The sequence below is a fragment of the Aedes albopictus genome, chromosome 2 (assembly GCF_035046485.1).
Source record: "Aedes albopictus strain Foshan chromosome 2, AalbF5, whole genome shotgun sequence".
Lineage (NCBI taxonomy): Eukaryota > Metazoa > Arthropoda > Insecta > Diptera > Culicidae > Aedes > Aedes albopictus.
Genome location: NC_085137.1, coordinates 355,990,662 through 356,008,822, shown reverse-complemented (window position 1 = coordinate 356,008,822; position 18,161 = coordinate 355,990,662). Strand labels below are relative to the sequence as shown.

The window sequence follows — 18,161 nt, the reverse complement described above, 5'->3', positions numbered from 1 at the left end:
TCCCTGGAGGAATTCCTGCAGGATTCCCTGGAGGAATGCCTGCAGGATTCCCTGGAGGAATCCCTGCAGGATTCCCTGGAGGAAGAGGATTCCGTGGAGGAAGAGGATTTCCTCACTGTTAGAAAAAATCACCGACATCGGTAATGTTTTACCGAAATCTCAACCGTTAAGTTTGTTTTACAGGAAAATTTGGTAAAGGTGGCAACTTTTACCGAAGGTCGTTAGAGTTTGACAGATAAACGATAACATTTTACCGAAATTTGTTATTTCTTTACAGAATTTCGTTAAAAATCCATTACCGAACGCTCAACGGTTGAGATTTCGGTAAAAATTACCGAACGCGATTAGCTGTGCTGGAGGAATCCCTGGATGAACCCCTGGAGGAATCCCTGGAGGAATCCCTGGAGGAATCACTGGAGGAATCCCTGGAGGAATCCCTGGAGGAATCCCTGGAGGAATCCTTGGAGGAATCCCTGGAGGAATCCCTGGAGGAATCCCTGGAGGAATCCCTGGAGGAATCCCTGGAGGAATCCCTGGAGGAATCCTTGGAGGAATCCCCGGAGGAATCCCTGGAGGAATCCCTGGAGGAATCCCTGGAGGAATCCTTGGAGGAATCCCTGGAGAAATCCCTGGAGGAATCCCTGGAGGAATCCCTGGAGGAATCCCTGGAGGAATCCCTGGAGGAATCCCTGGAGGAATCCCTGGAGGAATCCCTGGAGGAATCCCTGGAGGAATCCCTGGAGGAATCCCTGGAGGAATCCCTGGAGGAATCCCTGGAGGAATCCCTGGAGGAATCCCTGGAGGAATCCCTGGAGGAATCCCTGGAGGAATCCCTGGAGGAATCCCTGGAGGAATCCCTGGAGGAATCCCTGGAGGAATCCCTGGAGGAATCCCTGGAGGAATCCCTGGAGGAATCCCTGGAGGAATCCCTGGAGGAATCCCTGGAGGAATCCCTGGAGGAATCCCTGGAGGAATCCCTGGAGGAATCCCTGGAGGAATCCCTGGAGGAATCCCTGGAGGAATCCCTGGAGGAATCCCTGGAGGAATCCCTGGAGGAATCCCTGGAGGAATCCCTGGAGGAATCCCTGGAGGAATCCCTGGAGGAATCCCTGGAGGAATCCCTGGAGGAATCCCTGGAGGAATCCCTGGAGGAATCCCTGGAGGAATCCCTGGAGGAATCCCTGGAGGAATCCCTGGAGGAATCCCTGGAGGAATCCCTGGAGGAATCCCTGGAGGAATCCCTGGAGGAATCCCTGGAGGAATCCCTGGAGGAATCCCTGGAGGAATCCCTGGAGGAATCCCTGGAGGAATCCCTGGAGGAATCCCTGGAGGAATCCCTGGAGGAATCCCTGGAGGAATCCCTGGTGGAATCCCTGGAGGAATCCCTGGTGGAATCCCTGGAGGAATCCCTGGTGGAATCCCTGGAGGAATCCCTGGTGGAATCCCTGGAGGAATCCCTGGTGGAATCCCTGGAGGAATCCCTGGAGGAATCCCTGGAGGAATCCCTGGAGGAATCCCTGGAGGAATCCCTGGAGGAATACCTGGAGGAATCCCTGGAGGAATCCCTGGAGGAATCCCTGGAGGAATCCCTGGAGGAATCCCTGGAGGAATCCCTGGAGGAATCCCTGGAGGAATCCCTGGAGGAATCCCTGGAGGAATCCCTGGAGGAATCCCTGGAGGAATCCCTGGAGGAATCCCTGGAGGAATCCCTGGAGGAATCCCTGGAGGAATCCCTGGAGGAATCACTGGAGGAATCCCTGGAGGAATCCCTGGAGGAATCACTGGAGGAATCCCTGGAGGAATCACTGGAGGAATCCCTGGAGGAATCCCTGGAGGAATCCCTGGAGGAATCCCTGGAGGAACCCCTGGAAGAATCCCTGAAGGAATACCTGGAGGAATCCCTGGAGGAATCCCTGGAGGAATCCCTGGAGGAATCCCTGGAGGAATCCCTGGAGGAATCCCTGGAGGAATCCCTGGAGGAATCCCTGGAGGAATCCCTGGAGGAATCCCTGGAGGAATCCCTGGAGGAATCCCTGGAGGAATCCCTGGAGGAATCCCTGGAGGAATCCCTGGAGGAATCCCTGGAGGAATCCCTGGAGGAATCCCTGGAGGAATCCCTGGAGGAATCCCTGGAGGAATCCCTGGAGGAATCCCTGAAGGAATACCTGGAGGAATCCCTGGAGGAATCCCTGGAGGAATCCCCGGAGGAATCCCTGGAGGAATCCCTGGAGGAATCCCTGGAGGAATCCCTGGAGGAATCCCTGGAGGAATCCCTGGAGGAATCCCTGGAGGAATCCCTGGAGGAATCCCTGGAGGAATCCCTGGAGGAATCCCTGGAGGAATCCCTGGAGGAATCCCTGGAGGAATCCCTGGAGGAATCCCTGGAGGAATCCCTGGAGGAATCCCTGGAGGAATCCCTGGAGGAATCCCTGGAGGAATCCCTGGAGGAATCCCTGGAGGAATCCCTGGAGGAATCCCTGGAGGAACCCCTGGAAGAATCCCTGAAGGAATACCTGGAGGAATCCCTGGAGGAATCCCTGGAGGAATCCCTGGAGGAATCCCTGGAGGAATCCCTGGAGGAATCCCTGGAGGAATCCCTGGAGGAATCCCTGGAGGAATCCCTGGAGGAATCCCTGGAGGAATCCCTGGAGGAATCCCTGGAGGAATCCCTGGAGGAATCCCTGGAGGAATCCCTGGAGGAATCCCTGGAGGAATCCCTGGAGGAATCCCTGAAGGAATACCTGGAGGAATCCCTGGAGGAATCCCTGGAGGAATCCCCGGAGGAATCCCTGGAGGAATCCCTGGAGGAATCCCTGGAGGAATCCCTGGAGGAATCCCTGGAGGAATCCCTGGAGGAATCCCTGGAGGAATCCCTGGAGGAATCCCTGGAGGAATCCCTGGAGGAATCCCTGGAGGAATCCCTGGAGGAATCCCTGGAGGAATCCCTGGAGGAATCCCTGGAGGAATCCCTGGAGGAATCCCTGGAGGAATCCCTGGAGGAATCCCTGGAGGAATCCTTGGAGGAATCCCCGGAGGAATCCCTGGAGGAATCCCTGGTGGAATCCCTGGAGGAATCCCTGGAGGAATCCCTGGAGGAATCCCTGGAGGAATCCCTGGAGGAATCCCTGGAGGAATCCCTGGAGGAATCCCTGGAGGAATCCCTGGAGGAATCCCTGGAGGAATCCCTGGAGGAATCCCTGGAGGAATCCCTGGAGGAATCCCTGGAGGAATCCCTGGAGGAATCCCTGGAGGAATCCCTGGAGGAATCCCTGGAGGAATCCCTGGAGGAATCCCTGGAGGAATCCCTGGAGGAATCCCTGGAGGAATCCCTGGAGGAATCCCTGGAGGAATCCCTGGAGGAATCCCTGGAGGAATCCCTGGAGGAATCCCTGGAGGAATCCCTGGAGGAATCCCTGGAGGAATCCCTGGAGGAATCCCTGGAGGAATCCCTGGAGGAATCCCTGGAGGAATCCCTGGAGGAATCCCTGGAGGAATCCCTGGAGGAATCCCTGGAGGAATCCCTGGAGGAATCCCTGGAGGAATCCCTGGAGGAATCCCTGGAGGAATCCCTGGAGGAATCCCTGGAGGAATCCCTGGAGGAATCCCTGGAGGAATCCCTGGAGGAATCCCTGGAGGAATCCCTGGAGGAATCCCTGGAGGAATCCCTGGAGGAATCCCTGGAGGAATCCCTGGAGGAATCCCTGGAAGAATCCCTGGAGGAATCCCTGGAAGAATCTCTGCAGAATTCCCTGGAGGAATCTCTGCAGGATTCCCTGGAGGAATGCCTGCAGGATTCCCTGGAGGAATGCCTGCAGGATTCCCTGGAGGAATGCCTGCAGGATTCCCTGGAGGAATGCCTGCAGGATTCCCTGGAGGAATGCCTGCAGGATTCCCTGGAGGAATGCCTGCAGGATTCCCTGGAGGAATGCCTGCAGGATTCCCTGGAGGAATGCCTGCAGGATTCCCTGGAGGAATGCCTGCAGGATTCCCTGGAGGAATGCCTGCAGGATTCCCTGGAGGAATGCCTGAAGGATTCCCTGGAGGAATTCCTGCAGGATTCCCTGGAGGAAGAGGATTCCGTGGAGGAAGAGGATTTCCTCACTGTTAGAAAAAATCACCGACTTCGGTAATGTTTTACCGAAATCTCAACCGTTAAGTTTGTTTTACAGGAAAATTTGGTAAAGGTGGCAACTTTTACCGAAGGTCGTTAGAGTTTGACAGATAAACGATAACATTTTACCGAAATTTGTTATTTCTTTACAGAATTTCGTTAAAAATCCATTACCGAACGCTCAACGGTTGAGATTTCGGTAAAAATTACCGAACGCGATTAGCTGTGCTGGAGGAATCCCTGGATGAACCCCTGGAGGAATCCCTGGAGGAATCCCTGGAGGAATCCCTGGAGGAATCCCTGGAGGAATCCCTGGAGGAATCCCTGGAGGAATCCCTGGAGGAATCCCTGGAGGAATCCCTGGAGGAATCCCTGGAGGAATCCCTGGAGGAATCCCTGGAGGAATCCCTGGAGGAATCCCTGGAGCAATCCCTGGAGGAATCCCTGGAGGAATCCCTGGAGGAATCCCTGGAGGAATCCCTGGAGGAATCCCTGGAGGAATCCCTGGAGGAATCCCTGGAGGAATCCCTGGAGGAATCCCTGGAGGAATCCCTGGAGGAATCCCTGGAGGAATCCCTGGAGGAATCCCTGGAGGAATCCCTGGAGGAATCCCTGGAGGAATCCCTGGAGGAATCCCTGGAGGAATCCCTGGAGGAATCCCTGGAGGAATCCCTGGAGGAATCCCTGGAGGAATCCCTGGAGGAATCCCTGGAGGAATCCCTGGAGGAATCCCTGGAGGAATCCCTGGAGGAATCCCTGGAGGAATCCCTGGAGGAATCCCTGGAGGAATCCCTGGAGGAATCCCTGGAGGAATCCCTGGAGGAATCCCTGGAGGAATCCCTGGAGGAATCCCTGAAGGAATACCTGGAGGAATCCCTGGAGGAATCCCTGGAGGAATCCCCGGAGGAATCCCTGGAGGAATCCCTGGAGGAATCCCTGGAGGAATCCCTGGAGGAATCCCTGGAGGAATCCCTGGAGGAATCCCTGGAGGAATCCCTGGAGGAATCCCTGGAGGAATCCCTGGAGGAATCCCTGGAGGAATCCCTGGAGGAATCCCTGGAGGAATCCCTGGAGGAATCCCTGGAGGAATCCCTGGAGGAATCCCTGGAGGAATCCCTGGAGGAATCCCTGGAGGAATCCTTGGAGGAATCCCCGGAGGAATCCCTGGAGGAATCCCTGGTGGAATCCCTGGAGGAATCCCTGGAGGAATCCCTGGAGGAATCCCTGGAGGAATCCCTGGAGGAATCCCTGGAGGAATCCCTGGAGGAATCCCTGGAGGAATCCCTGGAGGAATCCCTGGAGGAATCCCTGGAGGAATCCCTGGAGGAATCCCTGGAGGAATCCCTGGAGGAATCCCTGGAGGAATCCCTGGAGGAATCCCTGGAGGAATCCCTGGAGGAATCCCTGGAGGAATCCCTGGAGGAATCCCTGGAGGAATCCCTGGAGGAATCCCTGGAGGAATCCCTGGAGGAATCCCTGGAGGAATCCCTGGAGGAATCCCTGGAGGAATCCCTGGAGGAATCCCTGGAGGAATCCCTGGAGGAATCCCTGGAGGAATCCCTGGAGGAATCCCTGGAGGAATCCCTGGAGGAATCCCTGGAGGAATCCCTGGAGGAATCCCTGGAGGAATCCCTGGAGGAATCCCTGGAGGAATCCCTGGAGGAATCCCTGGAGGAATCCCTGGAGGAATCCCTGGAGGAATCCCTGGAGGAATCCCTGGAGGAATCCCTGGAGGAATCCCTGGAGGAATCCCTGGAAGAATCCCTGGAGGAATCCCTGGAAGAATCTCTGCAGAATTCCCTGGAGGAATCTCTGCAGGATTCCCTGGAGGAATGCCTGCAGGATTCCCTGGAGGAATGCCTGCAGGATTCCCTGGAGGAATGCCTGCAGGATTCCCTGGAGGAATGCCTGCAGGATTCCCTGGAGGAATGCCTGCAGGATTCCCTGGAGGAATGCCTGCAGGATTCCCTGGAGGAATGCCTGCAGGATTCCCTGGAGGAATGCCTGCAGGATTCCCTGGAGGAATGCCTGCAGGATTCCCTGGAGGAATGCCTGCAGGATTCCCTGGAGGAATGCCTGCAGGATTCCCTGGAGGAATGCCTGAAGGATTCCCTGGAGGAATTCCTGCAGGATTCCCTGGAGGAATGCCTGCAGGATTCCCTGGAGGAATCCCTGCAGGATTCCCTGGAGGAAGAGGATTCCGTGGAGGAAGAGGATTTCCTCACTGTTAGAAAAAATCACCGACTTCGGTAATGTTTTACCGAAATCTCAACCGTTAAGTTTGTTTTACAGGAAAATTTGGTAAAGGTGGCAACTTTTACCGAAGGTCGTTAGAGTTTGACAGATAAACGATAACATTTTACCGAAATTTGTTATTTCTTTACAGAATTTCGTTAAAAATCCATTACCGAACGCTCAACGGTTGAGATTTCGGTAAAAATTACCGAACGCGATTAGCTGTGCTGGAGGAATCCCTGGATGAACCCCTGGAGGAATCCCTGGAGGAATCCCTGGAGGAATCCCTGGAGGAATCCCTGGAGGAATCCCTGGAGGAATCCCTGGAGGAATCCCTGGAGGAATCCCTGGAGCAATCCCTGGAGGAATCCCAGGAGGAATCCCTGGAGGAATCCCTGGAGGAATCCCTGGAGGAATCCCTGGAGGAATCCCTGGAGGAATCCCTGGAGGAATCCCTGGAGGAATCCCTGGAGGAATCCCTGGAGGAATCCCTGGAGGAATCCCTGGAGGAATCCCTGGAGGAATCCCTGGAGGAATCCCTGGAGGAATCCCTGGAGGAATCCCTGGAGGAATCCCTGGAGGAATCCCTGGAGGAATCCCTGGAGGAATCCCTGGAGGAATCCCTGGAGGAATCCCTGGAGGAATCCCTGGAGGAATCCCTGGAGGAATCCCTGGAGGAATCCCTGGAGGAATCCCTGGAGGAATCCCTGGAGGAATCCCTGGAGGAATCCCTGGAGGAATCCCTGGAGGAATTCCTGGAGGAATCCCTGAAGCTACATATTGAAGTTTGTTATAGCACACCAAGTGTCCCAAAAACCTTTTTCCCGGACCAGAATTTATTCCCTTCCGGGGTGCATAATATCGGAATGCCATTAGTCCAACCAGAAGGGTCGCCTCGTATTCCAGGCCAAAAGAGTCTTGCTTGCAACAGGTGGTTTATTGATGAGGGCACACTGCACAAGGCGCACAGACTGCAAAGGAATTCAAAATGAACGGCAACGGTACTGTTGCTGGCGTTGGTTGCTCGATGACTGGCTGGCCAGCCAGCAGAAGGAAGTGCACTGTTAGAACCAATCACGAATTCGACTTGCATTCCTCGGGAAAAACTGCCACCGACCGACCACTGGGAAAATGGAGCACCGCGTTGTCGCGTCGGTTGAACGGTTGTCACCGGTTTCATGTTCATATTTTGTACCTATCTGCGAGTCAGACTCTCTAGTTGGTCGGTGATGAGAGGCGGCAGTTAAGCGGCGACAAACTGTAACCTCACGATCTCGTATCATTTCCCATCGTTGCGATAATCGTGATCTTCCCCGGTGGAGTCTTACTTTTTTGTGGGCTTCGTTTCCTCTGAAGTTAGTGGGCCACAATCGTTTTCCGGTAAACGTGCAGCTCGATGCCGTTCGATAAATGAAGCAATTATCAGCGGTTGTTAGCGCTATTTAGTGGGGTGATTTGGTTTGATTCGTGTACTAGCTTTGAGGAAGACTTTGGGAATTTGAAATGATGTTTCTGGAATCGATTTGTTCAGATTTGTTCATCTTCCAAGAAGATCTGACATCCTTAAAAAAACCCTAATTAATCCACCTAGCGGTTATGGCGCCTTTCTCGTGCCTTCTTGGAGATTCTGGGCGCCATTTTTGGACTCCACACTTATTTCCCATACCAGATATACCCATATTACATGGTTTTAGAGCCAAAAACTCCACGTGGAGCCTCGTAGCCGTGCGGTTAGGGTCACTAAGTTTATAATCGCATCATTATATGGGGTGAGGGTTCGATTCCCGCTTCGGGCATTGAAACTTTTCGTGAGGATAGTTTCTTCCCCATTTCCACTGGTGCATGCTCCGTTTGTCCGTTGTCTAGTGTTAAGTTTAAAACAGTATGTACAGCCGATAGCTGAAGACGTTGTCCGTGTCTTTTAAACAACCGCCATCTTGAATGTGGAACAACCATCTTGGATTTTAGGCTGCCCTCTTAGATATTCTGGTCACTAGTTTTAGGCTTCCTATTCCAAACATACCTATATTGCATTATTAGGGCCTGGAACACTATTAAACAGCCACCATTTTGAATTATGAGCTGCCATCTTTGATTTTAGACAGCAATCTTGAATATTCTGGTTGCCATTTTTAGACTCCAGATATCTTCACCCTATCAATTATACCTATATTGCATGGTTTTAAAAGCTAAAGCTCCATTAAATAGCCGCCATCTTGAATTTGGAGCTGCCATCTTGGAATTTAAACCGCCATCTTGGATTTTAAACCATCATCTATAGGATATTTTGGTGGTCATTTTTGGACTTCAGACATCTTCCGCATACCAAATTAACCCATATTGCATGGTTCAAGAGCCTAAAACACCAGTAAACAACCACCATATTGAGTTTCGAGCCGCCATCTAGGATTTTAGACCGCCATTTTGGATATTCTGGTCGTCATTTTAAGACTCCAGACATCTTCTCCATACCAAATATACCCCATATTGCATGCTTACAAAAATGAAATCGTCGCAGTTTGATGTGCCACATGATGGAGCTTGGTACAGTTTTATATACGGCCAGTTCTACCGGTGCTGGTCCGGATCACTCAAATGGCCATAATTCCGGAACGCCTTGACCGATCCGGACCATTTTCAATAACAAACAATGTGGTCAAATTCCGGTTCGATTCGAGCTATATTTCGAAAAATCGGCCCATAGGAAGTGCCTCAAAAGTGAGTGAACTTATTTTGCGCACAGACATACATACATACACACATACCTACACACATACAGACATCGTCCAAATTCGTCGAACTGAGTTGATTGGTATATGTGACTTGACCATCCGAGTCTTCTATCGAAAATTCCTTTTTTGAGTGAACATATAGACTTTCAGTACACGTTGGTGTACGAGAAAAGCAAAAAAGGTTTGACCACTTCTTTTAATATTCCTGAAGTTTCCATGGAAATTTCATTATTGAATTTCAAAATTTTTCTTAAGGAATTGAACATTTGTCAAAGTATTCGTTCAGAAATTTCCTCTCGGGTTTATACACAAATTTTCCAAGGATTTATTTTGAAATTTTCTCCACTGATTTCTTTAGAAATTCATCAAGGGATTGCTCCAGAAATTTTAGGTATCTCACAAGGTTTTTTTTAATGTCTTGTATGGATTGCTTCAAAAATTTTCATGAGTTAAAACAGAAATTCCGCGGATTGTTTTTTAAACATTCGTACAGAGATTTCTTAGGAAATTCTTCAATACATCTATTCAGCAGTTTCTCCAGTGATTACATTAGAAAATTCATCACTATATCCTGATTTTTTTTTTCAGAAAATATTCCAAAATATCCTTCAAAGTATCCTGCAGTGATTTCATAGGTTGTTTATCTAACCATCAATCAGAAATTTCCATAGCAATTTGTTCACGGATTCTATCAAAAAATCCTTAAAAGGTTCATTCGCTACTTTATTTAGAGATCCAGGACTCCCTCCAATAATTTCAAAAAGAATTGTTCAAGAAGATCTCGCTTAGATTCCTCAATGAACTTGTGGCTTCGTGGTCATGCTGCTAGTGTCACCAAGCACTTATTCGTTTCATTCTAAGGAGCGTGGGTTCGATTCCCGCTGCAACTATCAGGAAGTTTTCGGCTGTGCCACTAGGCGTTGCATACTTGTTGGTTGTCTAATGTCGTGCTTCCTTCAAAGAGCGAATAGCTCACTGGGAGCATTAAACGTGTCCGTGTCTTAAAAAAATAAAAATTAAATAAATCTTCTAAAATGTCTCCAGGGATTCCATTAGAAAATGTCAAAGAGATCTCAAGAGATTTTTAAAGGAATTCAAAATTCAAAAAAATCTGAATTTATTTTGGAGTTTCTCTAAAATTCTAAATTTATTTCATGAAATCTTTCTGGTTTTGCTTTAGAATTTCCATCAAGGATTTTTTCTAGAATTTTTTATGAGCCTCTTTCGAAAACTTTCTACTGGAATCCCCAACCCATAGAAACTCCTCTTGGAGGCTCATTGAGGAACTTTTCGATGACTATTTTTAGGAAATTTCTCTAGGGTTTCACCAAGAAAGCGTTTAAAATACCTTCCATAGGTTTCCTTGATTATTCTTTCATGGATTTTTTTTAAACCATTCTATGATTCTTTTTAAAAATGTTACACGGATTACTTAAAAAAATCTTCTATGGATTCCTTGAGTAATTCTTTCATGGAAGTTCTTCCTGAGATTCATAAAAATAATCCTCCAAGGAATGCATAAAAAATCAGCTAAACTACAGTGCACAAGATCTTTCAAAGATTCCTTCAAAATATGGAATTTCCCTCTGAAATTTCTCCAAGAAATTTTTAAGAAAGTTTTCCGAGGGATTGCTTTTAAAAAGGTAGCATATATATCATTAGAAAATTCTCAAACGATTATTTTCACAAAATCTTCACCAGCTTCCTTTCAATATTTCGCTAGGAATTCTTTAAGTAAATCTTGCATCGATTCTTCCGGAAATTCATCAACGAATGTCTTTGGAAATTTCTTATCTCTCTTCAGAAATTCGTCTAGAATTTTTTCCAGGCAATTTTCAAAGAATGTCTCTAGAAAACATTTCATAAACTTTCTCAAAAATACTTCATGGAATCTTTCAGAAATAACTTTGGCGGCTTCTAACGGAAAATCTTTTACGGAAGAAATTAGGAACTTCTACAAGAACTTCTCAAAGATATCTTTAAGAAAGATCTTTAAGGATTGCTTTATAAACTATTATATACACTTTCATATAATATGAATCTTTTTACAAATACAGTTCGGATTTTTTTTTCAAAAAAAAAAATCCTCCACGAATTCTTTCAGAAATCACTCTCTCTAATCTCTTTACAAATACACTTCGGTTTTTTTTTTTCAAAAAAAAAATCCTCCGCGTATTCGTTCAGAAATTACTCATGGAATTCATTCTAAAAATTTTCCAAAGTTCACAAATCATCATAAATTCTTTAAGAGTTTTTTTTAAAGCAATGCCTTCAAGAATTGCCTCAGATACTCCTTTTAGAAATTATTCCTTCAGAAACTGCTTTAAAGATTTTTTTATTAATTTTTCCAGAAATTCTTTCAGCAATTGTTCCAAATATTCTTACACAAATGCTACAGAAATTTAATCTGAAATTCGCCTGGAGATTTCTTCAGAAATCCATGTGGATTTTCGTTCGGAAACTCTGCCAGGATTCCTTCATGTATTTTCCTAGAAATGTCTCCAAGATGTCCTTCAACGATACTTCTACAAATTTCTCCATGGATCCTTCCAGGAATTCCTTCAAAAAATCGATCAGAATTTTTGATACCAAAGTGCTTTAGGAATTCTACTGGAAATATTTCGAAAGATTCTTTTCTGTACTCCACCAGTGGTTTTCAAATGTATTTATCCAGGAATCCTCCGTTTTCTTTTAAAAATTTCTTTGGATTGCTGAAGGTATCTGTGTTATGTATGTATGTATGTATGTAGGTAGCCACCATCCTAGCTTGAGTCTTGCTCTGCATGCAGTTCCACTTAACAGTAAAGATCAATTTCATTACCACCCTGACTTCAACATACCGCTGTATGAAGGGCCAAAAGGGGGTGTGGCGGACCCGTAAGTAGAGACACTTACGCGAAATCCGCGGGTTTAAGAGAATCTCCTTCCAGCAATATGATCCAAAAGAGTGAATAATGAAATTTACATGACTTTGCTGAAGGTATCTGTGTTCTTTAAAAAATATTTACTTCTGAAATTTTTCCTCAGTATTTCTCTTCAGTATTCCAAAAATCGCTTCAGAAATTTCAGAAGAAATTTCTTCAAAAATTGTTCCATAAATCCTTTCAAAAAGTGCTTCAGCAGTTCCTTCAGAGGTTTATCCAACAGATCTTTAATATATTGCAATGTTATTTTTAACAGTTACTTTGACGCAAAAAAAATCAAATAATGTCCTTAGCACGCTATGTTGATCTCATTTTCTTGTGAACGTACTAGCATAGGGGCGCTGAAATTTGGGTGATGTGAGTACCATGACATCACTGAAAGAATTCCTAAAGGAAACCTGAGAAGAACCAATGAAAGAATCCCGGGAGGACTCAATGGAGGAATCCCAGGAAACATAAAAAAAAATCCGGAAGAAATCTTGGAAGGTAGCCCATAAGGAATCCATGAAAAAATCCAGATCTTTAGAAGAACCTAGAAGATCTGGAGAGTATTTTTAGGAAATACCCCCAAAGAAATCCTTGAATGAATTGTAGAGAAGGGAACTCGAGAAAAATAGTTCTCCGAATTTTGGGAGAAATTCCTGGAAGGATTCCTGAAGGAAGAGTCAATCCCGTGAAGAATTCCATGAAAAATTCCGAAATCAATCCCGGAAGGAATCTTTGGCAACATCCTCGACGGGATAGTTAAAAGAACCTCGGGAGGAATTCAGACGGAATACTGGGATAAAGTCATAAAGAATTCCAGGGGAGAATCAATAAAGAAAATGCGGGTAAGTTTTTTTTAAGGAATCCCTGATAGGATCCAGGAGGCATCCTAATAGAAAACTTTTTGAGAAAATTGCCTGAAAAAAATGCCAGAAGTAATCCTGGGAGAAATCAATGAAAAAATCTCATAAAGAATCCCGCAAAAAATCTCTAAAGGAATTCTGGAATGGGAAGAATCCATGAATGTAGGATCTCGGGAAAATCTATAGAAAACCTGAAGGAAATCGATGAAGAAATCTCAAAAAGAACCACTGATTGCTGGAAAGAATCCCGAGAGAATTAAAAAAAAATCTTGGGGAATCCTTGAAGGAATCCCGATAACAATCTTGGAAAGAATTCTTAAAATAACCCAGTTAAAAATATATAACGAAACCCCAAGACAGAATCCTCGGGAAAAAAGGAATTCCGGGAAAAACTCTTAAAGTAATCCTAGGAGCAGTCAATAAAGTAATCCCGGTGTAGGTACCGATGTAGGAGACCTGGGGCAAATTAATAAATGAATCTCAGAAAGCAATCTGGAAGAATCGCTGAAGAAATCTCGGGAATAATCCTTGAAAGAAGCTCTGAAGGGGTATCGAGAGGAACCTCTAACCACAGATAACTCTAACCCAGGTAGAGGAAAATAACCCAATAATAGCATATTTTGATATGGAGATCAAAAAGTGATATTGATTTGATTGGTATAAGAGATGAAAGATCTAAAAAAAAATAGTCCTGGAACATCATTTTCAAATCATATTTAGATCTTGTAAGATTTAATCAATAATAACAGCAAGGTATTCGTTTGATCTTGAAACATCAAATTTTGATATTACTCAGATTTTCCAGGAACATTTTTTAGATATAATTCTCAGGTCTTTAATCTCTTATATTAAGCAAACCAATATCATATTTTGATCGTCACTCTTCCCGGGAAAGGAAACATGGGTGGCATCAATGAAGATATTCTAAGGAAAAACCGGGGAGAAAATTCAGGAAGAATCATGGATCCCCTAAGACATCCCTGAAGGAATCCCGGGAGGAATCAATAAAGAAATCCACTGCCGAAAAACATACTTGAAGGTATTCCTAGAACATCCAGCGGAAAATCTCGAGAGGTATTCCAGAAAAAAAAAACTGGAGAAATCCTTCACAAAATCCTGCAGGGATCGTAGGAGGAGGACACCTTAGAACGATCTATGAAGGAAATCCAGAAAAAAAAAGGTATCCTGAGGAAATGTTGTTGATGGAATTTCGTTCACAATGCCAAAAGAAATCCCTGAACAAACCCGGGTGGAATCAATGAAGAAAACTCCTGATGCAGGAGACATTTTTAGAAAGTTCCCCAAAGAAGGATCCCGGGAGGAATTTCCGAAGAAGTCCATAGAAGAATACTTGAAGAGATCTCATGAGGGATCTAAGTGGAACCAGGAGGAATTCGAGGAGAAATCCTGGGACGAATCCCTACAGCATTCTCTGAATGCATTACGAGATGAAACCTGGTAGTAATCATAGGAGAAGTCCATGGAAAATTATCTGGAGCTATGAATATGTATATGAATATGTTCATAGACAAATACCTTCAGGAGGCCTTGTTTATATGTAGACCAAGATGACCGTGATATAGAGATTTTGGCACTGGGAAGCAACACGTTTGCTTATATGGTATACGTTTCACCCACTCTGAACTGAACCGTTGTTCAGAGTGAGTGAACCGTTTACCATAGATAAACTTGCAGTGCTTGAACAGTCGATGAACATCTAGCAAAGCTCTCCGATAGTTACTGCAGAAATACCGAATGGAATCGGCAATGCGCTTCTCCTCTCAACGCTAACGCAACGAGAAACTCGACTCCCCTGGGCTTCGTTACGGAAGCATCGTCTAATTTAATTCTGCATACGGTTGAATACGCTAGGGAATTCTTCTCATTAGGAAGACTCGGTATACGGTGGCAACGAATATCTCGAAGACCAACAAGCCAGGGACATTTTTTGAGGGAACACTACACAAATTGATTGTGGCAAGTTCAGAACGGACTTGTTGTAGAAATGCAACTATATATAGAGCGTCAAGCAGATGTTTCCACACCAAACGGAGTCCTGAGAAGAGAGTTGTTGCCAACCTGGCGGTATTGGATATAGAACCAATTGATGGTGGCTCCACAGAGGATTACACACGTCCGTAACCAAGTGCAAGATTTGGGAAAGAATGTCACCCCTCAGTAGAAGAACTGAAATAATGACGCAAGTGACGAATATCAGGAAAGTGAGATATAAAATAAAACTACATACCACTGCCAAATTGTAAAGTAATAAAACAACATCTTCTTTCTAAAATTGAATTCACGTATATACGTATTTACGATATGTAGTTATTTAAATTGTGGAATTAGTTAATTTATTGTGTGTTTTACGTCTAATCTTTTCTTCCATAGGTCTGTGATGGAACACTGTTCATCGATATAAGCTTTCGAACTACTTAGGCACCCGCGTCAATTTCCGGCACCTCACAGCAAAACAAATCAAAATATCACTTGCCGCATATTTTCCAAACGCACTTTCGTAGGTAATCATCTCCCGCAACATTTCCGCAACGAGATCCACAGTCAATAAGCTACACAAGTGCTCAAAACAACTGTTACACGCAGACGGGTGCACTTCGTCAGCACAAAGATGGGTGCCAAAGTTGTTTCCCATTTGATTTTGCTGGACATTCGGCACTGGTGCCGAGAATTGGTGCTAGACTAGGTGCAGTAAACTTGTTCAAAATCAACTTTTTTGCAGAAAATCCACACAACAATCACTGTTAACAACCAGTTCACGCAATAAGGTATATAATTCAAATGGAAGTAGTGGACAAAAACGGTCGTTTCGTAGTGAATTAGGGTTTTGAAAAATTTTGTTTACTACTGCCGGGAATGAGGTAAAAAACTCTACTTGTTCCGTCATAAAATCGTGGTTCGACGAGGAGTGTCAGAAGATAACGGAAGAGAAATGCCGCAAAAAGAAGAAATACTATGAGAAATACGTGATTGTTCAAGCGCAAGTGAGTATGGAACAAAATGATACGCGGAGATTTTACGATTTAACGGAGGGAATGGAAGTGCGGCAGACAGAATTCAAATCGGCGACGAACCTCCAACTACGAAACCTAAACACGACCTAAAGCGACGAAACCTAAACACGGTAAAGGCAGTCATAGGGCTGAGAATAACACGGTTGCTGGTAAGGACGAACTCTCGGCCGAGCTTCTCAAGCACGGTACTGAGCAGCAACTCCTACTCCGTATTATGTTGAAGTACTGCCTTCGACCAAATGAGCTTGCCAAAAGATCATCACATGCATTCGAGAGTTCGACCCTAAACTCTGTAAATCTTTCTTCCAGAAATTCCACTAAACATCCCTAAAAAATGTAAGCCAATTTCAGTCTACGTAAATCACAGAGACATTGTAACGTTTTGCATTTCGCTTATCTGCAGAATGAATTCAAACTCTCATAAATCACTCAAACCTACCGTAGCTCCCCCAAAACACCCTCTGGAGGTAAAAATTGTTACAAATTGCTCAAATTTCACATTCCGTCTCAGTTGAAGCGTGAAAGCGGGGCGACAGCATAACCAGTTCCAGTAGTGTTCGAGTGAGTAGAGTAGAGTATTGTGATTTACAGTCGATACCCATCCCCACACACCCTCAGTTGTGTCACATGAGTAAGGAGACGCAATTGAGGTAGTAGAGCTGCAGCAGGGGTGGTATCTATGTAAACACATGTCGAGGGCCCTGGATAGTTATTAGGGGAGCTTGGGCTAAAACACGAATGATAAGGCATACTTTAGGAACAAAATGCACTACCAAAAATAACATGTCGAGCCAATTACATATGCCTTATGCATTGAATGATTCTGGAGTTGAATAGCCAATATTATAAACTTTTAACACAGTGTCATCGTAGACCCGTATGATACCGAACGCGAGCAAATTGTGTTTTGATATACAGTCTATGGTGCATTCTATGCTAATTCCCACAGTTGGTTTAGTGCCGGCGAATGCGCTTCCCTTTGGTGATGATTGTACTGTTCGCCACCGCCAAGCTTCAACTTCACAGTGAACAACAGCAACAACAACGTTGCAATTTGATAGCTATTTGCGTCGGACAAAACAGGGAGATCAAATGTTGTGCGCGGCGGAGCTTTACTGCTTTTGAGGGCTGTCCGTTGAGGGACGTGAGGCGATGCGGCTGCTCCTCAGTGCTAAGCTGTGACCATCATTAATCACTCTCCTCCAGGACAGGACTGCTGGCTGCTTGCTGTAATAGGACCGCACTGGATGGAGTTAGGGAAGAAACTCTTTGCGATGATGATGGCGAGTGTGCGAGTGGGTGTTGCAAAATAAATTAGAAATATTTTGTATTCATGCTGAGTGGATACGGGACTGTGAGCAAATAGGGTTGAGGTGTTCATCGTTCTCCTATGAGGCCCTACTTTTCAAATAGAATTATCAAAGTATTTTTGGCTCAATAATATTTTACATACGAAAATTCCCTGGTCAAGTTCGCAGGGGTTGACGGTATTAAAGTGAAGGAGTTTCATTTTGATTATTGTAATGTAGTGTTCTTTAGTGAAACGTATCACCTTTTTAACACTTTAATGCGCCTCCAACGGTTCATCACGAACCGGCTGCTGCAGATGGAGTATGGCTGATCATATGCATCAGACATGCTCGATAAACACGGAGGAACCGCCAGGGCTCAGTAGAGTCTATTCCTAAGCAATAGTTCAAAGTCGGTTGGATTTGAGAAGGTTTTGATGATCGTTACAAATCCTAATAAAAGTATTATAGGATTTGTGACAGGTTTTGGAACCTTTAACAGCCAGCTGACTTCAAAATGTTGTTTGGGCTCTATTTCTCACGTTTCTCGGTTGATTTTGATTAGTAATTTATTAATGTCATAGTCGCTTTTTCTATTTTTTATCATGTTAGTTGGTCATATTTTCTTTAAATAATGCAATTAAAATCAACCGACGAATTAATAGTGGGAAGGAGATTTGCAGCACTTAATTGTGCTGATAGATTCGAAGCTAACGTGCGAACATTTAAACGCATTGTTGACATCAATGCGTTCGACGTGACATTTTGGACAAAAGCTGACTGCTTTTTATTAACTGAACAACGTTACTTTTGTATGACTAGGTTGACATTTCTAGGCCACGCATGAGAAAATGACATGGTTTATCGAGGTAGGACCGATAGTACAGAACGAATTTGAATATTTTTCATAGTATTCGTAGGGGGATGAATACATAATAGTTGACAAGCAATTTTTGTTTTATTACAATCAACTGACCAACTTGGCGTATT

The 18,161-nt window shown here is 45.3% G+C and overlaps 2 protein-coding genes across 9 annotated transcripts in view; both read right to left on the bottom strand.

Moving 5' to 3' along the window:
* Nucleotides 1-18,161, bottom strand: part of LOC115263279 (serine-rich adhesin for platelets) — a 552,542-nt gene that overhangs the window by 168,835 nt on the left and 365,546 nt on the right. The window lies entirely within an intron of this gene.
* Nucleotides 841-3,144, bottom strand: LOC134288853 (basic proline-rich protein-like; the record flags this gene model as incomplete). Its single annotated transcript, XM_062854763.1, has 2 exons — nt 841-1,323; nt 1,900-3,144. Coding segments are annotated over 2 exons (1,728 nt in total), but the record flags the coding sequence as incomplete, so codon positions are not given.